Source organism: Oncorhynchus mykiss, chromosome 24 (assembly GCF_013265735.2).
Source record: "Oncorhynchus mykiss isolate Arlee chromosome 24, USDA_OmykA_1.1, whole genome shotgun sequence".
Taxonomy (NCBI): domain Eukaryota; kingdom Metazoa; phylum Chordata; class Actinopteri; order Salmoniformes; family Salmonidae; genus Oncorhynchus; species Oncorhynchus mykiss.
This window is the reverse complement of record NC_048588.1, coordinates 16,325,124-16,348,419: the sequence shown is the minus strand read 5'-3', so window position 1 is coordinate 16,348,419 and position 23,296 is coordinate 16,325,124. Positions and strand designations below refer to the sequence as shown.

General features: G+C 44.2%; 1 protein-coding gene across 4 annotated transcripts in view; it reads right to left on the bottom strand.

Annotated features, from left to right (window-relative positions):
* Positions 1-23,296, bottom strand: part of gosr1 (golgi SNAP receptor complex member 1) — a 64,989-nt gene that overhangs the window by 41,092 nt on the left and 601 nt on the right. For all 4 annotated transcript variants that reach the window (XM_021582419.2, XM_021582420.2, XM_036961940.1 and 1 more), the window contains exons 2-6: positions 23,043-23,154; positions 22,657-22,747; positions 22,441-22,548; positions 22,157-22,248; positions 4,301-4,375 (exon numbers count right to left, since the gene is read on the bottom strand). In XM_021582419.2, the coding sequence (XP_021438094.1) occupies positions 4,301-4,375; positions 22,157-22,248; positions 22,441-22,548; positions 22,657-22,747; positions 23,043-23,154 (478 nt within the window). The remainder of the gene's footprint in view (positions 1-4,300; positions 4,376-22,156; positions 22,249-22,440; positions 22,549-22,656; positions 22,748-23,042; positions 23,155-23,296) is intronic.

Here is a 23,296-nt window from a genome sequence, read left to right as displayed (position 1 = left end):
AGAGGCTTCTATAAACAGCTTCTACCCCCAAGCAATAAGACTCCTGAACATTTAATCAAATGGCTACCCAGACTATTTGCATTTGCATCCCCTTTGTGTGACCCTAATGCACCATAAAAAAAATCATTGCGGCCAGTGGACGTTATGCCCTTCTCCCTGAGTGCTGCACACTCCAAATCACCTCTCACGGCTCTCCATCATGTGATCGGGTCTTTCTAACAGGCTACAAGTGAAGACTGACACATCGAACACAACTACGTGCGTCTTTATCCAATTCTGAGGTGCATATTGAAGATATTGGAAGAACTGTCCACATTTACTTTGTCAGCTAACAAGATGAGTAGGCCTAACGAACAGCAAAAGGACTAGCCTATGTCAATTTACTATCCCCCATAGTACAAAAGTTGACCTATTCTATTCTGTGAAAGAAATGAATATTCAAAACAGTCTGGGACAGTTGTGGGATGTGATAGATCCCAAATTATTACCACCACTAGCATCAAAAAAACTTAGCTTAAAATGTTGATAAACTATTAGGCTATTTCTTCACATAAGCTCAGAAATGAGCACATGGCAGTAGGCGCGAATGTTCCATTAGAAGAAAACACCATTATCAAAAGTCACCGCAAATGCAATTATAAAAATGTGCATTTTGAATGGTGAAAATTATCTTCCCCAAACTTTAAACTCACATGCTGCTTATGTACGCAGGTTAGGCTCTACACCAATTATAAATCAGATGAATTTGTTTAATTTGACATATACATGTGAAATTAGTTGATTTAGAATGGACCATTATCATGCACCTGTCTCGAAACAGGGGAAGCGGGGAAAAAAATGTCATCTATGCACTTAAATAACGAATGGAAGACGCTTTCCCGTGGTTAATTTTCATGCCAGCCAGGTAGGCTATTCTCCTGTTGAAAAGATGAACAATGTGCTTAATATTAGGAAGGTTGAGAAATAAATATAGTAGACCTAGCCTATAGACAGCTGATGGGATCCTCTTTTTAGAGGCCTTCACTCTGTTTTCTCACGCAACGGCATAGCCTATAGAAATGTTGCGCAACATGAGCTCTCATTAAGTGTTTGATTAGATTTGCGATTACTTTTGCATTGATGACAGAATGATTAGAGGGACAATAGTGTGCTGAGTACCAGGCAGTTAGCAAGTTTGGTAGGCTACTAATGACCATCAGCAGCATCAGAGCTTGGAGAAGCCTAATTATCGTGATTAAACGGTCACGTGGAAATTGACTTCCTTCATGACCGCCGGTGTGGCGGTAATACAGTCACCACAACAGCCCTACAGACTGCACCAAGCAGGGGTCTCAGGAAGTCTTATGTTCTGTGTGGTTTCATATGGTGCCCATTCATTTAGTCTGTTCCTCAAATGAAACATTGTGTGTCCTACAAGTCAACCAGTGAATATAGAAATTGGAGTTGGTAATAAATAAATACAACTCCTGCAGGGACAGTGCCTCTGCATTTCTGGCCTGGGCATTTAGTGTATATCCTGACAGCCTATCCATTTTCATCTGCCAAGGTAAGGTTTACCTCCTGTAGAGTAATGTACTTAGGGCAAGGAGTTTTTCCTGACCATGGGAAACTGGGCACGCACGCACACCCAACCTCAAACATTTCCACTGCTTTACGGAGCAGAGCTGAAAACCTTGATAGGAGCCGAAGGAAGAAATACTTCCCATTTGTTTGTGTCTAAACCTCTTTAGGCCATTACCACAGCAGCCAGTAACATATTTCATCTCTTCCCTCCTCCATCCCTTCCCTCTCTTTAATACAATAGCTCTAAGGTAATAGAATCACGCCCACTAAGCTACAGCTCTCTCTCCTCCTTATCCGTCATTGGTGCAGTAAGGGAAAGTCCTCCCTGTTATCTCCTGTTGTTAACATGGTATTATCCCTAAATCACATCAAAATATCATGTGTTGCTCCCAGCTTTGTCGTGTGGTGAGGCTGTGTACCGCGACAGCAAATATTAACACATTTTCCTAGATCGTATTGAATGTTTGATTATATGTCTGAGCTGGCACAGAGCTCAGATAGTACTAATGACATAGATGGCCTGCGCTCTTAGACAGGCTCTGGGGACTGGGGTCTAGGATCAGGTTTCGAAACAAACCAAGGTTCTCTACCAAAGCATCGTGAGACAGAACTTTACCCAGATCAGCTCCACGTGCCATCTTTTCTCAATGTAATGAGGGCAACAATAATATGCGCACTATGCAGCTGTGACATTAACAATGGACATAAGAAATGATAAACTAGGTGGTCTGAGCCCTGAATGCCGATTGGCTCAAAGCTGTGGTATATCAGACCGTATACCACGGATATGACAACAAAAAACACACTTGTTACTGTTCTAATTACGTTGGTAACCAGTTTATAATAGCAATAAGGCACCTCAGGGGTTTGTGGATAATGGCAAATATACCACGGCTAAGGGCTGTATCCAGGCACTCTGCGTTGCGTCCTGCAAAAGAACAGCCCTTTGCCATGGTATAATGGCCATATACCACATCCACCTCGAGCCTTATTGCTTAATTATATTGCGCATCTGCAGCATTTCAAATAAGTGCTACTTCAAGTGCAGCAGTTCTGCCTTATACATGTCAACCTGAGACTCAAGACAGTTCAGCAGCTGTCCCCATGCCCTTCTTATTGTCATGTAGTTAAATCACATTACAACAGGATAATGTGTTTGTAGAGGTTCTGTTGGATTTCTTTACTTTATTTAATGTTCTGCACCGGCAGTTCTGTTCACGGGCCATCTCTTTCATTCACAGAGAGGGAAACTGGCTGCTTCACCAACAAAACCTGCATCAGCAGCACCCAGTTAAATAATACTCAGTCAAACAGGTCTTCCACCAACACAGCGTTTTGGAAGGATTTCTTTGGTACTAAAGTAAACAGCACACAGGGTGTAATGCTGGTGATAACAAAGCTGAGAAGTGGACCCTGCCGTCCAAGGCAACTGCTATCAAATTACACACAGAAAGATACAGTACTTGAATGAGCACATTCAGTGCAGTGACTGGAAAAATACCATTCAGCCATTGTGACAGAATAGTCAGACAGGTTCTTTAATGAATGGAGGTTTGTGTGTATCTGGAGAAACTGCTATTTGGGGACAATCCTTCAGTTTAGCCAGGAAACACCAGGGTTAGAAGAGAGCAGACCAATCAGAGATCTTTATAGTTCTCCGTTATGCCTAAATTGTCGTCTCAGTCAGATCAGATGAAGGTTTGCAAGGCCTCCCTCCTGACACTGTCCATGACACATGCAACTCTGTAGTTAATGTATGTGTGTGTCCCACGCTGACAGCAAATTGACTACACAGAGGTAAACAAAGAATTAACCCTTGAATCCAAGTGCTCCATGTCAGGCCATTAAAGTTGAGATATGATAAAAAATGATAGTTCTATTGCTGAGTTGCACTGTGTGGTGCTTATGGTCTGACCTTATACAGTATGTCCACACTGACTGGGAGTAACCTTCCTGAACTCAAATGTATAGTTGTACTATAAAGACATGACCGTGTGAGTTTGGTCGGGTTTGAGGGATTTGACCTTCAGGAGTTAGTGCCTTGCTATATTTATGGGAGAATAATACAAGACATTAATTATTTTATTCATTAATTAGTCTGAATTAATTGACTTGCATGCAAAAGCCAATTAGGCCTAAATGTCCCTTTACCTTAAATCTCTTACATTTCCTTAAAACAGATCGTTAACTTCAGCAGCCAAGTTGCTGTCTACTAAAAAAAAAAAATAGACAGAAATGCCCATGAATCAAGAGGACACTCACTGATTTATACACCAAAACAACCTTACCCGAGCTCAACCTTTAAAATGAAAAACCCAAACAGTATTTTTGGGATCAGAACTGCTTAAGCAGTGGTTAGCAAGCTAACAGCAAGAGCAGGGAGATTATTTCAGAGTTATTCAAAATGGCTGACTTCACCCATCAACATGAGTTATCCCAGCACTGTGCTGCTCGGCAGACTGCTATTGGCTTCTGGGAAGTAGCATCTCCTCTTGAGAAGTGATATAGTTCTGAGAACTGATACAATTCTGAGAACTGCTCTGAGAACTGCTCTGGGAACAGCAGAGACACTGGACTTGTTTATAAGAACTTCAGAAAAAGCTTGAGAGAATAGTTGTGAGATGATAGTATGGGTACTTGGAGAATACTGCAAGATGATATTGCGAGGTAATCTGGTAATTTAGGGGCACAAAAAGTCAGGTGCAGTGTGTGTGTGTGTGTTCGTTCAGGATCGTACTTTCTCAGGTGCTCATGCTCCTTCAGAAACAGTTCTGTTCTTCTGTTGTTCACTCCTGAGCCACTCTTGTATGTCCTGTTGGACAGAAAGAGAGAGAATGGGTTTAATTCATATAATACTGTGCATATAAATTAGTCAGACAAACAACTCAAGATGACGTCACTGCTATGACCATCTGAAATATTTACTGACATATTGATCCTGATTCATCTAAGGTATTAACCAAATTCAGCCACAATTGTATTAAACACTTCATCTATGGATTCATCATTGTGACCATTTGAAACAAGGGTTGTCTGAATCACAGTTAGTCTATGCAGCTACAGTCCCAGCAGACAGGCACAGTGTGGTAAAAAGGACTACTTCATGTATAATAGGAGTACAGCAATGCTGAGGTGGTTGTTTAAAGAGCCAGCCTGGCCTGAATGGAAAACACTGAGGGTTTATCCTGTTGTCAACATCACCATGTAAGCTAATGGGTAGGGTCATGCAGCTCGCCCTCTCTCCCTACCACTACTGCTGCTGGGGGGGGGGGAGCAAAAGAGAGTAATTAGAGCGAAAAACAGCATGGGAGAAGTACAATGGAAATAGATGTGAAAAGATAGTAATGGAATGGTTCACATCTCAGGAGGGATTGGCTCATCATTGCTACAGTAACAACCTTAGTGGTCCTGCTGGTCATTACGCTAACACTTGCTAGCATTGGCTCGCGAAACTACCTCCAACTTCCTCCATACTGGACACAAATGCTTAAAATGAGATGCAAAAGTACAACTGACTCTTTGGAATTAGATACCATTGCCAAAACCCAGAAGTATCCCTTTAAGATGTCTGGAGCCATGTGTGTGTGTGTGTGTGTGTGTGGTATTGTTAACAGACAGAGAGAGCCCTCATCTCCTGACCACTTAACCAGCCACACACACCCAGTCAGGTCTGCGAATGCAGATGGGTCTACTGCCACCTAGTGGGTAACAGGGGAATGTGCGCTGTATTTCCATATGCTTACGCTTGTATAACAATGGTTTATAGTTAGTTACACAAGACAGACACCACTCAGCCCCACATGTCAGGTTTTCTAGAACCATTTCAATGATAGTTAATTAAGTTTGAGCTGAATGGTAAAACATCACAAAATATGCAAAGACGCTATCAAAATCCCATCAGTTTTACAGGATTGGCTTTCACAAACCCCACACTGTTATAAACTGGGTGGTTCGAGCCCTGAATGCTGATTGGCTGATAGCTGTGGTATAGCAGACAGTATACCATGGGTAAGACAACATTTTTTTACTACTCTAATTACGTTGGTAACCAGTTTATAATAGCAATAAGACACCTTGGAGGTTTGTGGTATACGGCCAATATACCATGACTAAGGGCTGTATCCAGGCCCTCTGCATTGCGCATAAGAACAGCCCTTAGCCGTGGTATATTGGCCATATACCACACCCCCTCGGGCCTTATTGCTTAAAAATAAACTAGGGGGTCTTAACACGGAATGCTGATAGGCTGAGTGCCCTATACCATAGGGTTGAAAAAAAAATTACATTTTTACTGTTCTAATTATGTTGGTAACAAGTTTACGCTAGCAATAAGGCACCTCAGGGTTTTGTGGTATATGGCAATATAGTACGGCTAATGCATTGTCATCACATAGCGTCATGCCTAAGAAGAGCCCTTAGCCGTGATATACTGGAAATATACCACACCTCCTCGTGCCTTATTGCTTAAGTCTACACTGGTCACCAAGTAGCCTATACAACGGCAGAATGTTGTTTAGGCCACTCACAGAGTGGATATGAGCAACCAGCAAACCGTGCCGAAAGCTCCTTAGCACTACTCTCAAATCCCACTGCAGTGGCTGCTATAGGAAATGGATGCTGGACTAGCTATAGGCTGTAAGCCCATAAGCACTTTAGTGATGCTCTCCTTCCTCTCCACTGACCTGGGGAAAGGAGAGGCATCCATTGTTTCAATTCTTGATCCAGGAGGGGATGAATGCATAGAATTAGGAGTTAGAATAACAAATGTAATTTAAATAGATTGAATGTCTCTGCTGTAACCAAGAAGCTTGATCTTGACATCTAGCCACTTTGCTAGCAAGTTAGCAAACCAAATGCATAGCTGGAGCCCTGAGCTGGACATAATTTAAATTTGACACATCTTAGATTTCTTATTAGTTATAATTAACTTCTAGTTAAAAGCAGCGACGCATCCCCCATTTTTTATTTTTTACAGTATTGAAAATCCTACCATTTGTATTTCAAAATATACTGTTTATACCATATATCGGGGTCTCTCTCAAGCCTACTAGAGAGGGAACATCCATGGTGGATAATGTGTTATTATACAATGGGTGGATCTAATCCTGAATGCTGATCAGTTAAAAGTGCATTCCAGACGGTTTCTATTCCACAAGTTACCACCGGCTAAATCTATGACGTTAAACTGCCTATTTACTCAGTTCCATCTGACTGCGCAATCCACTGTCTCATCAGCCCAGGCAGGGAAGTAAACCTGATCACTATAAAAAGCATTTAGACATGATCTCACATTTCTTTTAGACTAACATTTAGTTTAACAGTGGAGATTTGTATAAACCTTGCTGTCTGTCTCACTGACATTTGCAACATAGAATTTGAATATTGAAATAGAAACCATCTCCAACTGTCCCATAGTAATAAATGTGGCCGAAGTTGGGACAAGACAGACAAGCAGCATTTCTCAGCCTGCCAGTCAAAATCATGAATTAGCTGGCATAATTTATGGATATATACAAAGAAATATACATTTTTAAAGTCTAACAAAATGAAGTGCAACTAGTTTACAGTCTTTCCAGCTTCAGTTTGAAGTTATTGTATTAGCTGTGTTGTTGGCTAGCTCCTCTGAACAACAGTGTCCTAACGAGAGAGCACATTGTCTATGCCAGGCGAAATCATGGCTCATTAGCTCAATGTTATGGATGTATCCAAATAAATGTCACTAGAAAACAGCTTAAACTAATGCACCTACTGTTATTCTGTCTGCACTGTTTGACGTGACTAAGTTAGCCATAGTTGCCTAGCTAGCATTGTACAATAAATGGGTAGAAAGAACAAGAGAATACAACAGTTCTTTAACTAGAAGAGATGCTGAATTCTCCTTTATAGCAAGGTCAGCAAAAGTAGCAGAGTGAAGACAAAATCACAAAGTTTATTTCATACTCTATAGTATCATGTATAGCTGTATCAGAGAAAGTGAACTTGTGGACCTTGACAAAATGGACAACTTAAAGAACAGTGGTGAAGCATCCCAGTAGTGCCCTAACAGACTACCACCTCCCTCTGGCTCTCCATATCTGTCCCTCTTCCTTCCCTCACTGTCTCAATTTCCCCATCTCTCAGGGTTTCCTGGAAATGGAAGCTCCGAGTCTCCGTATCTGCATGACTGCCTGCATCTCTTCTCCAGTGGTGCTGTGTGGGACCATGACTGCAGCTAGAACCACGAGCTGTCAGCCCAGCCTAATGTCATCACTCCAGTCTAGTGCGCATGGCTCACTGCAGCGTTCTAGGCTCCAGACATCCATCCACCTCACTGCCCTCCCCACTCCCAGGAGGAGTTCCACTATGATGCCAACTCAATGCCTGATTGTATACGATACAATAGGGGTTGTTGTTAGCCTAGTGTTGTAGTGATAATTAGCACTGCTGTTAGCGTCAGTTGCTTGGCTATTAGTGTGTGTTAGTTCAGCGTTCGCACGCCACAAGACTCAAGCACGTGGGCTTTGAAAGCGTTACAACACCAGTCTAAATCCTTGAGGAACAGCATGTATGTAGTTTGAGAAATGACAATGTCTACATTAATGCTGACAGTACATCATACACCATGTAGGCTACATGGATCAGAATGCACACAATAATTAAAAACAAAAAAAAAATATGGTCCTTTGGGGACTTAGACAGGACTACCACTAAAATAAAGCTCACATTTCCCATCACATTGTGTGGGTGGGCAGTAATGTAATCTTCCCAAGCTGAACAATTATAAATTCTGTCCACAGCCAACAGAACAGTGAAAGGTTTATTCCCAGGCACTATGATGTACGGTTAATGTGGAGCACATGGAAAACAGACATGAGCGCATGGAACAGTGAAAGGTTACGGTTAATGTGGAGCACATGGACATGCACATGGAAAACAGACATGAGCGCATGGAAGTTACGGTTAATGTGGAGCACATGGAAAACAGACATGAGCGCATGGAACAGTGAAAGGTTACGGTTAATGTGGAGCACATGGACAACAGACATGAGCGCATGGAACAGTGAAAGGTTACGGTTAATGTGGAGCACATGGACAACAGACATGAGCGCATGGAACAGTGAAAGGTTACGGTTAATGTGGAGCACATGGACAACAGACATGAGAGCATGGAACAGTGAAAGGTTACAGTTAATGTGGAGCACATGGACAACAGACATGCGCGCATGGAACAGTGAAAGGTTACGGTTAATGTGGAGCACATGGAAAACAGACATGAGCGCATGGAACAGTGAAAGGTTACGGTTAATGTGGAGCACATGGACAACAGACATGAGCGCATGGAACAGTGAAAGGTTACGGTTAATGTGGAGCACATGGACATGCACATGGAAAACAGACATGAGCGCATGGAACAGTGAAAGGTTACGGTTAATGTGGAGCACATGGAAAACAGACATGAGCGCATGGAACAGTGAAAGGTTACGGTTAATGTGGAGCACATGGACAACAGACATGAGCGCATGGAACAGTGAAAGGTTACGGTTAATGTGGAGCACATGGACATGCACATGGAAAACAGACATGAGCGCATGGAACAGTGAAAGGTTACGGTTAATGTGGAGCACATGGAAAACAGACATGAGCGCATGGAACAGTGAAAGGTTACGGTTAATGTGGAGCACATGGACATGCACATGGAAAACAGACATGAGCGCATGGAACAGTGAAAGGTTACGGTTAATGTGGAGCACATGGAAAACAGACATGAGCGCATGGAACAGTGAAAGGTTACGGTTAATGTGGAGCACATGGACATGCACATGGACAACAGACATGAGCGCATGGAACAGTGAAAGGTTACGGTTAATGTGGAGCACATGGACAACAGACATGAGCGCATGGAACAGTGAAAGGTTACGGTTAATGTGGAGCACATGGACATGCACATGGACAACAGACATGAGCGCATGGAACAGTGAAAGGTTACGGTTAATGTGGAGCACATGGACAACAGACATGAGCGCATGGAACAGTGAAAGGTTACGGTTAATGTGGAGCACATGGACAACAGACATGAGCGCATGGAACAGTGAAAGGTTACGGTTAATGTGGAGCACATGGACAACAGACATGAGCGCATGGAACAGTGAAAGGTTACGGTTAATGTGGAGCACATGGACATGCACATGGACAACAGACATGAGCGCGTGGAACAGTAAAAGGTTACGGTTAATGTGGAGCACATGGACAACAGACATGAGAGCATGGAACAGTGAAAGGTTACGGTTAATGTGGAGCACATGGACAACAGACATGAGCGCATGGAACAGTAAAAGGTTACGGTTAATGTGGAGCACATGGACAACAGACATGAGAGCATGGAACAGTGAAAGGTTACAGTTAATGTGGAGCACATGGACAACAGACATGAGCGCATGGAACAGTGAAAGGTTACGGTTAATGTGGAGCACATGGAAAACAGACATGAGCGCATGGAACAGTGAAAGGTTACGGTTAATGTGGAGCACATGGACAACAGACATGAGAGCATGGAACAGTGAAAGGTTATGGTTAATGTGGAGCACATGGACAACAGACATGAGCGCATGGAACAGTAAAAGGTTATGGTTAATGTGGAGCACATGGACAACAGACATGAGCGCATGGAACAGTAAAAGGTTACGGTTAATGTGGAGCACATGGACAACAGACATGAGAGCATGGAACAGTGAAAGGTTACGGTTAATGTGGAGCACATGGACAACAGACATGAGAGCATGGAACAGTGAAAGGTTACGGTTAATGTGGAGCACATGGACAACAGACATGAGCGCATGGAACAGTGAAAGGTTACGGTTAATGTGGAGCACATGGACAACAGACATGAGCGCATGGAACAGTGAAAGGTTACGGTTAATGTGGAGCACATGGACATGCACATGGAAAACAGACATGAGCGCATGGAACAGTGAAAGGTTACGGTTAATGTGGAGCACATGGAAAACAGACATGAGCGCATGGAACAGTGAAAGGTTACGGTTAATGTGGAGCACATGGACATGCACATGGAAAACAGACATGAGCGCATGGAACAGTGAAAGGTTACGGTTAATGTGGAGCACATGGAAAACAGACATGAGCGCATGGAACAGTGAAAGGTTACGGTTAATGTGGAGCACATGGACATGCACATGGACAACAGACATGAGCGCATGGAACAGTGAAAGGTTACGGTTAATGTGGAGCACATGGACAACAGACATGTGCGCATGGAACAGTGAAAGGTTACGGTTAATGTGGAGCACATGGACAACAGACATGAGCGCATGGAACAGTGAAAGGTTACGGTTAATGTGGAGCACATGGACATGGACAACAGACATGAGCGCATGGAACAGTGAAAGGTTACGGTTAATGTGGAGCACATGGACAACAGACATGAGCGCATGGAACAGTGAAAGGTTACGGTTAATGTGGAGCACATGGAAAACAGACATGAGCGCATGGAACAGTGAAAGGTTACAGTTAATGTGGAGCACATGGACATGCACATGGACAACAGACATGAGCGCGTGGAACAGTAAAAGGTTACGGTTAATGTGGAGCACATGGACAACAGACATGAGAGCATGGAACAGTGAAAGGTTACGGTTAATGTGGAGCACATGGACAACAGACATGAGCGCATGGAACAGTAAAAGGTTACGGTTAATGTGGAGCACATGGACAACAGACATGAGCGCATGGAACAGTAAAAGGTTACGGTTAATGTGGAGCACATGGACAACAGACATGAGAGCATGGAACAGTGAAAGGTTACGGTTAATGTGGAGCACATGGACAACAGACATGAGAGCATGGAACAGTGAAAGGTTACGGTTAATGTGGAGCACATGGAAAACAGACATGAGCGCATGGAACAGTGAAAGGTTACGGTTAATGTGGAGCACATGGACATGCACATGGAAAACAGACATGAGCGCATGGAACAGTGAAAGGTTATGGTTAATGTGGAGCACATGGAAAACAGACATGAGCGCATGGAACAGTGAAAGGTTACGGTTAATGTGGAGCACATGGAAAACAGACATGAGCGCATGGAACAGTGAAAGGTTACGGTTAATGTGGAGCACATGGACATGCACATGGACAACAGACATGAGCGCATGGAACAGTGAAAGGTTACGGTTAATGTGGAGCACATGGACATGGACAACAGACATGAGCGCATGGAACAGTGAAAGGTTACGGTTAATGTGGAGCACATGGACAACAGACATGAGCGCATGGAACAGTGAAAGGTTACGGTTAATGTGGAGCACATGGAAAACAGACATGAGCGCATGGAACAGTGAAAGGTTACAGTTAATGTGGAGCACATGGACATGCACATGGACAACAGACATGAGCGCGTGGAACAGTAAAAGGTTACGGTTAATGTGGAGCACATGGACAACAGACATGAGAGCATGGAACAGTGAAAGGTTACGGTTAATGTGGAGCACATGGACAACAGACATGAGCGCATGGAACAGTAAAAGGTTACGGTTAATGTGGAGCACATGGACAACAGACATGAGAGCATGGAACAGTGAAAGGTTACAGTTAATGTGGAGCACATGGACAACAGACATGAGAGCATGGAACAGTGAAAGGTTATGGTTAATGTGGAGCACATGGACAACAGACATGAGCGCATGGAACAGTAAAAGGTTACAGTTAATGTGGAGCACATGGACAACAGACATGAGAGCATGGAACAGTGAAAGGTTACGGTTAATGTGGAGCACATGGACAACAGACATGAGAGCATGGAACAGTGAAAGGTTACGGTTAATGTGGAGCACATGGAAAACAGACATGAGCGCATGGAACAGTGAAAGGTTACGGTTAATGTGGAGCACATGGACATGCACATGGAAAACAGACATGAGCGCATGGAACAGTGAAAGGTTATGGTTAATGTGGAGCACATGGAAAACAGACATGAGCGCATGGAACAGTGAAAGGTTACGGTTAATGTGGAGCACATGGAAAACAGACATGAGCGCATGGAACAGTGAAAGGTTACGGTTAATGTGGAGCACATGGACATGCACATGGACAACAGACATGAGCGCATGGAACAGTGAAAGGTTACGGTTAATGTGGAGCACATGGAAAACAGACATGAGCGCATGGAACAGTGAAAGGTTACGGTTAATGTGGAGCACATGGACATGCACATGGACAACAGACATGAGCGCATGGAACAGTGAAAGGTTACGGTTAATGTGGAGCACATGGACAACAGACATGAGCGCATGGAACAGTGAAAGGTTACGGTTAATGTGGAGCACATGGACATGCACATGGACAACAGACATGAGCGCATGGAACAGTGAAAGGTTACGGTTAATGTGGAGCACATGGACAACAGACATGAGCGCATGGAACAGTGAAAGGTTACGGTTAATGTGGAGCACATGGACAACAGACATGAGCGCATGGAACAGTGAAAGGTTACGGTTAATGTGGAGCACATGGACAACAGACATGAGCGCATGGAACAGTGAAAGGTTACGGTTAATGTGGAGCACATGGACATGCACATGGACAACAGACATGAGCGCGTGGAACAGTAAAAGGTTACGGTTAATGTGGAGCACATGGACAACAGACATGAGAGCATGGAACAGTGAAAGGTTACGGTTAATGTGGAGCACATGGACAACAGACATGAGCGCATGGAACAGTAAAAGGTTACGGTTAATGTGGAGCACATGGACAACAGACATGAGAGCATGGAACAGTGAAAGGTTACAGTTAATGTGGAGCACATGGACAACAGACATGAGCGCATGGAACAGTGAAAGGTTACGGTTAATGTGGAGCACATGGAAAACAGACATGAGCGCATGGAACAGTGAAAGGTTACGGTTAATGTGGAGCACATGGACAACAGACATGAGAGCATGGAACAGTGAAAGGTTATGGTTAATGTGGAGCACATGGACAACAGACATGAGCGCATGGAACAGTAAAAGGTTATGGTTAATGTGGAGCACATGGACAACAGACATGAGCGCATGGAACAGTAAAAGGTTACGGTTAATGTGGAGCACATGGACAACAGACATGAGAGCATGGAACAGTGAAAGGTTACGGTTAATGTGGAGCACATGGACAACAGACATGAGAGCATGGAACAGTGAAAGGTTACGGTTAATGTGGAGCACATGGACAACAGACATGAGCGCATGGAACAGTGAAAGGTTACGGTTAATGTGGAGCACATGGACATGCACATGGAAAACAGACATGAGCGCATGGAACAGTGAAAGGTTACGGTTAATGTGGAGCACATGGAAAACAGACATGAGCGCATGGAACAGTGAAAGGTTACGGTTAATGTGGAGCACATGGACATGCACATGGAAAACAGACATGAGCGCATGGAACAGTGAAAGGTTACGGTTAATGTGGAGCACATGGAAAACAGACATGAGCGCATGGAACAGTGAAAGGTTACGGTTAATGTGGAGCACATGGACATGCACATGGACAACAGACATGAGCGCATGGAACAGTGAAAGGTTACGGTTAATGTGGAGCACATGGACAACAGACATGTGCGCATGGAACAGTGAAAGGTTACGGTTAATGTGGAGCACATGGACAACAGACATGAGCGCATGGAACAGTGAAAGGTTACGGTTAATGTGGAGCACATGGACATGGACAACAGACATGAGCGCATGGAACAGTGAAAGGTTACGGTTAATGTGGAGCACATGGACAACAGACATGAGCGCATGGAACAGTGAAAGGTTACGGTTAATGTGGAGCACATGGAAAACAGACATGAGCGCATGGAACAGTGAAAGGTTACAGTTAATGTGGAGCACATGGACATGCACATGGACAACAGACATGAGCGCGTGGAACAGTAAAAGGTTACGGTTAATGTGGAGCACATGGACAACAGACATGAGAGCATGGAACAGTGAAAGGTTACGGTTAATGTGGAGCACATGGACAACAGACATGAGCGCATGGAACAGTGAAAGGTTACGGTTAATGTGGAGCACATGGACATGCACATGGAAAACAGACATGAGCGCATGGAACAGTGAAAGGTTATGGTTAATGTGGAGCACATGGAAAACAGACATGAGCGCATGGAACAGTGAAAGGTTACGGTTAATGTGGAGCACATGGACAACAGACATGAGCGCATGGAACAGTGAAAGGTTACGGTTAATGTGGAGCACATGGACATGCACATGGAAAACAGACATGAGCGCATGGAACAGTGAAAGGTTACGGTTAATGTGGAGCACATGGACATGCACATGGACAACAGACATGAGCGCATGGAACAGTGAAAGGTTACGGTTAATGTGGAGCACATGGACAACAGACATGAGAGCATGGAACAGTGAAAGGTTACAGTTAATGTGGAGCACATGGACAACAGACATGAGCGCATGGAACAGTGAAAGGTTACGGTTAATGTGGAGCACATGGAAAACAGACATGAGCGCATGGAACAGTGAAAGGTTACGGTTAATGTGGAGCACATGGACAACAGACATGAGAGCATGGAACAGTGAAAGGTTACAGTTAATGTGGAGCACATGGACAACAGACATGAGCGCATGGAACAGTGAAAGGTTACGGTTAATGTGGAGCACATGGAAAACAGACATGAGCGCATGGAACAGTGAAAGGTTACGGTTAATGTGGAGCACATGGACATGCACATGGACAACAGACATGAGCGCGTGGAACAGTAAAAGGTTACGGTTAATGTGGAGCACATGGACAACAGACATGAGAGCATGGAACAGTGAAAGGTTACGGTTAATGTGGAGCACATGGACAACAGACATGAGCGCATGGAACAGTAAAAGGTTACGGTTAATGTGGAGCACATGGACAACAGACATGAGAGCATGGAACAGTGAAAGGTTACAGTTAATGTGGAGCACATGGACAACAGACATGAGCGCATGGAACAGTGAAAGGTTACGGTTAATGTGGAGCACATGGACAACAGACATGAGAGCATGGAACAGTGAAAGGTTATGGTTAATGTGGAGCACATGGACAACAGACATGAGCGCATGGAACAGTAAAAGGTTATGGTTAATGTGGAGCACATGGACAACAGACATGAGCGCATGGAACAGTAAAAGGTTACGGTTAATGTGGAGCACATGGACAACAGACATGAGAGCATGGAACAGTGAAAGGTTACGGTTAATGTGGAGCACATGGACAACAGACATGAGAGCATGGAACAGTGAAAGGTTACGGTTAATGTGGAGCACATGGACAACAGACATGAGCGCATGGAACAGTGAAAGGTTACGGTTAATGTGGAGCACATGGACAACAGACATGAGCGCATGGAACAGTGAAAGGTTACGGTTAATGTGGAGCACATGGACATGCACATGGAAAACAGACATGAGCGCATGGAACAGTGAAAGGTTACGGTTAATGTGGAGCACATGGAAAACAGACATGAGCGCATGGAACAGTGAAAGGTTACGGTTAATGTGGAGCACATGGACATGCACATGGAAAACAGACATGAGCGCATGGAACAGTGAAAGGTTACGGTTAATGTGGAGCACATGGACATGCACATGGACAACAGACATGAGCGCATGGAACAGTGAAAGGTTACGGTTAATGTGGAGCACATGGACAACAGACATGTGCGCATGGAACAGTGAAAGGTTACGGTTAATGTGGAGCACATGGACAACAGACATGAGCGCATGGAACAGTGAAAGGTTACGGTTAATGTGGAGCACATGGACATGGACAACAGACATGAGCGCATGGAACAGTGAAAGGTTACGGTTAATGTGGAGCACATGGACAACAGACATGAGCGCATGGAACAGTGAAAGGTTACGGTTAATGTGGAGCACATGGAAAACAGACATGAGCGCATGGAACAGTGAAAGGTTACAGTTAATGTGGAGCACATGGACATGCACATGGACAACAGACATGAGCGCGTGGAACAGTAAAAGGTTACGGTTAATGTGGAGCACATGGACAACAGACATGAGAGCATGGAACAGTGAAAGGTTACGGTTAATGTGGAGCACATGGACAACAGACATGAGCGCATGGAACAGTAAAAGGTTACGGTTAATGTGGAGCACATGGACAACAGACATGAGAGCATGGAACAGTGAAAGGTTACAGTTAATGTGGAGCACATGGACAACAGACATGAGAGCATGGAACAGTGAAAGGTTATGGTTAATGTGGAGCACATGGACAACAGACATGAGCGCATGGAACAGTAAAAGGTTACGGTTAATGTGGAGCACATGGACAACAGACATGAGAGCATGGAACAGTGAAAGGTTACGGTTAATGTGGAGCACATGGACAACAGACATGAGAGCATGGAACAGTGAAAGGTTACGGTTAATGTGGAGCACATGGAAAACAGACATGAGCGCATGGAACAGTGAAAGGTTACGGTTAATGTGGAGCACATGGAAAACAGACATGAGCGCATGGAACAGTGAAAGGTTACGGTTAATGTGGAGCACATGGAAAACAGACATGAGCGCATGGAACAGTGAAAGGTTACGGTTAATGTGGAGCACATGGACAACAGACATGAGCGCATGGAACAGTGAAAGGTTACGGTTAATGTGGAGCACATGGACATGCACATGGAAAACAGACATGAGCGCATGGAACAGTGAAAGGTTACGGTTAATGTGGAGCACATGGAAAACAGACATGAGCGCATGGAACAGTGAAAGGTTACGGTTAATGTGGAGCACATGGACATGCACATGGACAACAGACATGAGCGCATGGAACAGTGAAAGGTTACGGTTAATGTGGATTACATGGACAACAGACATGAGCGCATGGAACAGTGAAAGGTTACGGTTAATGTGGAGCACATGGACATGCACATGGAAAACAGACATGAGCGCATGGAACAGTGAAAGGTTACGGTTAATGTGGAGCACATGGAAAACAGACATGAGCGCATGGAACAGTGAAAGGTTACGGTTAATGTGGAGCACATGGACATGCACATGGACAACAGACATGAGCGCATGGAACAGTGAAAGGTTACGGTTAATGTGGAGCACATGGACAACAGACATGAGCGCATGGAACAGTGAAAGGTTACGGTTAATGTGGAGCACATGGACATGCACATGGACAACAGACATGAGCGCATGGAACAGTGAAAGGTTACGGTTAATGTGGAGCACATGGACAACAGACATGAGCGCATGGAACAGTGAAAGGTTACGGTTAATGTGGAGCACATGGACAACAGACATGAGCGCATGGAACAGTGAAAGGTTACGGTTAATGTGGAGCACATGGAAAACAGACATAAGCGCATGGAACAGTGAAAGGTTACGGTTAATGTGGAGCACATGGACATGGACAACAGACATGAGCGCGTGGAACAGTGAAAGGTTACGGTTAATGTGGAGCACATGGACAACAGACATGAGCGCATGGAACAGTGAAAGGTTACGGTTAATGTGGAGCACATGGACAACAGACATGAGAGCATGGAACAGTGAAAGGTTACGGTTAATGTGGAGCACATGGACAACAGACATGAGCGCATGGAACAGTGAAAGGTTACGGTTAATGTGGAGCACATGGAAAACAGACATGAGCGCATGGAACAGTTAATGTGGAGCACATGGACATGCACATGGAAAACAGACATGAGCGCATGGAACAGTGAAAGGTTACGGTTAATGTGGAGCACATGGACAACAGACATGAGCGCATGGAACAGTGAAAGGTTACAGTTAATGTGGAGCACATGGAAAACAGACATGAGCGCATGGAACAGTGAAAGGTTACAGTTAATGTGGAGCACATGGACATGCACATGGACAACAGACATGAGCGCATGGAACAGTGAAAGGTTACAGTTAATGTGGAGCACATGGAAAACAGACATGAGCGCATGGAACAGTGAAAGGTTACGGTTAATGTGGAGCACATGGACATGCACATGGACAACAGACATGAGCGCATGGAACAGTGAAAGGTTACAGTTAATGTGGAGCACATGGAAAACAGACATGAGCGCATGGAACAGTGAAAGGTTACGGTTAATGTGGAGCACATGGAAAACAGACATGAGCGCATGGAACAGTGAAAGGTTCATTCCCAGGCACTATGATGTACGGTTAATGTGGAGCACATGGACAACAGACATGAGCGCATGGAACAGTGACCACTGATGAATAAAGGCTATCTGCATATAAAAGGAGGGTAGTTTGCCGTGTGTGTGTTTGCTCAATAGGAATCCTGCAGTGGTCTCGAGGTGCGGCCTGCTGCATCTTAGATAGATCAATAAGCCATTAAAACACAGACAAGAGTCATAGTCTGGTTGCCCAGCCGTCATTTACTACCAAGCCAATCAGTGGAGCACCTTCTCTCACTCTCATTACAGAGGCCCATGGAGGTAGGGCGGGGCAGTAAACCATAAAAACGATATCGGTATCAGTGGCAATCAGTGCCATTTGTGATGACAGAAGACCTTACTTTTTTTAAATCATGAGCATGGCCTTATTACTATTACAGCATGTTGGATGACTTTCACTCACATTCCATTCACCCAGTTCAATGTAACATAACTAGTTTGCCCTATACCCATCATGAGGTTGCTACAATCTAGCCTACGATTGAAAGTGTACAAAGTAGGTGCACACAGGTCGATAGAAAAATTTGAGATGCTAGACAACGACACATTCAATACAGCCTTGCACACTCTTGCCTGCATCTAGCTTATCTAGGGTAGAATCATTAGTCCAACAGTTGCAAACGAGTTTCGCGTCACCATTTTTGAAAAAGATTTGTTGAAAACTGTTCAACTATTGTATTTCTCTTTGAGTCCACTACTCACCACATTTTATGCACTGCAGTGCTAGCTAACTGTAGCTTATGCTTTCAGTACTAGATTCATTCTCTGATCCTTCAATTGGGTGGACGACGCTCGTCGGATGTGGCAGGGCTTGCAAACTATTAGACTACAAAGGGAAGCACAGCCGCGAGCTGCCCAGTGACACGAGCCTACCAGACGAGCTAAATTACCTCTATTCTCACCTCAGGGCAAGCAACTCTGAAGCATGCATTAGAGCATCAGCTGTTCCGGACAACTGTGTGATCACGCTCTCCGCAGCCGATGTGAGTAAGATCTTTAAACAGGTCAACATCCACAAGGCCAGAAGGATTACCAGGACGTGGACACCGAGCATGTGCTGACCAACTGGCAAGTGTCTTCAAAGACATTTTCAACCGGTTCCTGACTGAGTCTGTAATATCATCATGTTTCAAGCAGACCACCATAGTCCCTATGCCCAAGAACACTAAGGTAACCTGCCTAAATGACTATCGACCCGTAGCACTCACATCTGTAGCCATGAAGTGCTTTGAAAGGCTGGTCAAGGCTCACATCAACAACATTACCCCAGAAATCCTAGACCCACTCCAATTTGCACACCTCCCCAACATATCCACAGATGATGCAATCTCTACTGCACTCCACACTGCCCTTTCCCACCTGGACAAAAGGAACACCTACGTGAGAACGCTATTCATTGACTACAGCTTATTGACTACAGCATTCAACACCATTGTGCCCTCAAAGCTGATCACTAAGCTGAGGATCCTGGGACTAAACACCTCTCTCTACAACTGGATCCTGGACTTCCTGACGGGCCAGGGTAGGTAACAACACATCTGCCACGCTGATCCTCAACACGTGGGCCCCTTAGGGGTGCATGCTCAGTCCCCTCCTGTACTCCCTGTTCAACCATGACTGCATGGCCAGACACGACTCCAATTACCACCCTTTCAGTCTCCCCCTCAGGAGACTGAAAAGATTTGGCATGGGTCTTCAGATCCTCAAAAGGTTCTACAGCATCCTAATTAGTTGCATCCCTGCCTGGTATAGCAACTGCTCGGCCTCCGACCGCAAAGCACTACAGAGGGTAGTGCATATAGCCCAGTACAACACTTGGCCCCAAGCTTCTTGCCATCCAGGACCTCTATACCAGGCAGTGTCAGAGGAAGGCCCTAAAAATTGTCAAAGACTCCAGTCACCCTAGTCATAGGCCGTTCTCTCTGCTACCGCATGGTATGCTGTACCGGAGCGCCAAGTTTAGGTCCAAAAGGCTTCTTAACAGCTTCTACCCCCAAGCCATAAGACTCCTGAACAGCTGATCAAATGGCTAACCAGACTATTTGCATTGTACCCCCCCTCTTTTACACTGCTGCTACTCTTATCTCTACCTACATATTACCTAAATTACCTCAACTAACCTGTGCCCACGCACATTGACTATGCACCGGTACCCCCTGTATAAAGCCTCGCTACTGTTATTTTACTGCTGCTCTTTAATTATTTGCTATTTACATATTTTACTTAACACTTAAATGTTCTTAAAAGTGCATTGTTGGTTAAGGGCTTGTATGTAAACGTTTCACTGTAAGGTCTACTACACCTGTTGTATTCAGCGCATGTGACAAATACAATTTGATTTGATTTGCAGCAAGAGCTCTGATAGGTTGGAGCACGTTCTACAGACGTTGTCATAATTACTGTGTAAGTCTATGGAAGGGGGGTGAGAACCAAGAGCCTCCTAGGTTTTGTATGTAAGCCAATGTACCAAGAGGAGGACGGAAACTAGCTGCTCTCCGGCTACACCACGGTGATCCCCTACCAAGTGCTGTTGAGGGTACTGTAGACATTCATTGCAAAACACAGTTTTAATCAATTATTTGGAATATATTTATTATAGTTTTTTGGGGAATTCACCTCCTCTGAAGAGCCTCCACTGATTGGTATTCATTCACAAACCCGTATGGATTTGTACTTTACTATCAAAAAAGGTATTTTAAGCGTTAGATGTTTTTATATTAAATGACTAAAAATTATAGCAATCACCCGTTTTTAATCGCCAGTAAGCATATTTAGAACTTGTATTATTCAGAAATATCAAATACTGTAAAATAATTGAAAAACTACAGTGATATGATCATTTTGGCCATGTCGCCCAGTCCAACACGGAGGACATGATACCTGAAGGTTTCACAGGTCTGAATAACATGGCTATATACAGGGAGTACCAGTACCGTGTCGACGTGCAGGGGTAGGATGTAATTGAGGTAGATATGTACATATAGGTTGGGGTAAAGTTACTAAGCAACAGCATAGATAATAGGCAGTAGCAGCAAATGTGGTGAGTATGAAAGTGCCTATAAAGAAAGGTTCAATGTATATATGCTTGTGTCATCCCACCCAAAGTGGGTGAAATGTCACTAAAAATCTTTATTTTTAATTTTTACATAAACTTCAGCATCTAAATAGCATACAGGACTGGTATTCTATTATTTTGTTTTTACTGACATCGATTTGGAATTTGAGACAAATGAGGGAGTGTTCTTACATACAGAACCATAATAAATCAATATAATCATATGCTTTATCAATCACCCTTTTCAGTTGAAATAAAATCAACAACCTGTTGTTTCAAGTCAGTAAAACATTTTATGGTAAGAAAGGATCTATGGAGGTGCTGGAGGGAGAGATACTCACTCAATGTCTTTGCGGACGGACCCCAGCAAATCTTCTCTCTCCCGGATGGCAAGGAAGTTGGCTTTGGTTTTGTGGAATTCGTGAGTGTAGTCCTTGGGTACAGCAACAAAAAACAGGAGTTAAGGGGATGCAAAACTATTAACCCCATGGGAGTTAAGTGAAAATGTAAATGATGCATGCAGATCTCAAGTTAAGACTAAGAGATGAGAGACAAGGGGAGAGAAACAAAGAAAGAGGGAGGGAGTGAGAGAAAAAGGTAGAAAGAGTAAGAGACAGGCACAGACTTGCAAGATGTCTCTGTGTCTCTGGAGCGTGTGCATCAGGGCTGCGTTAAGGGACGTCACCCCCGGGGTGCTGGTGTACTCAGCCATCTTGTCATTTACACCTGTGAGCTGAGAGACACAGCACCATCAGTACACATACACACAATGCAAGATTCAACCATGTTGACATGCCTATGATAGTGAAGCTGAATAAAATTATTTGGTGTTTAGTCTTACTTTGGCCAGCAGCTGTTCAATCTCCCCAGACATGGTCTCAAACATTCTGTCCTGCGTTGAGTTGTTGAGGAGGGGAGCAGTATCTGAGTTGCTAAAGCACGGAGAGGAAGACAAGGAGGCCATTAGGACTCTCAACATGTGGGCTTGGTGGAGGTACTGTATCACCATATTTGTAACACCTATCAGTCCAATCAGATCCATGAACACCAAGAAAAAGCATGTTTAAAAGAGAATCTCCATTGAAAGTGCTTTATAGTCCAGGAAAAAGCTTAATCTCTGTTTGGGAAACTGGCCCCAAAGGTGTAGAAGGCTAGGATCTAGAGGAAGGGGCTATAAACTTGAATGGGACTGGGCACTCGTCTAAATGGAACTTGTTTTAGTCTTACCTGTCTCCTCGACGGCCATCTCTGGAGCTGCTGTAGCTTGTACACAGTTTACTGAAAGACACCAGCTTCAGGTCCAACTCATTCTCCAGCTGCCTGGCCTGCTTTCGCAAATCTGGAATGTGCAACACACATAACACACACACACACACACACACACACAGTTTGGAATTGAGAAACAGGGTTGGCATCAACAGTAATCTAAGCCTACAGAAAGACTAATCCACATAGCTAATGAGTCATATTAATAATATGTT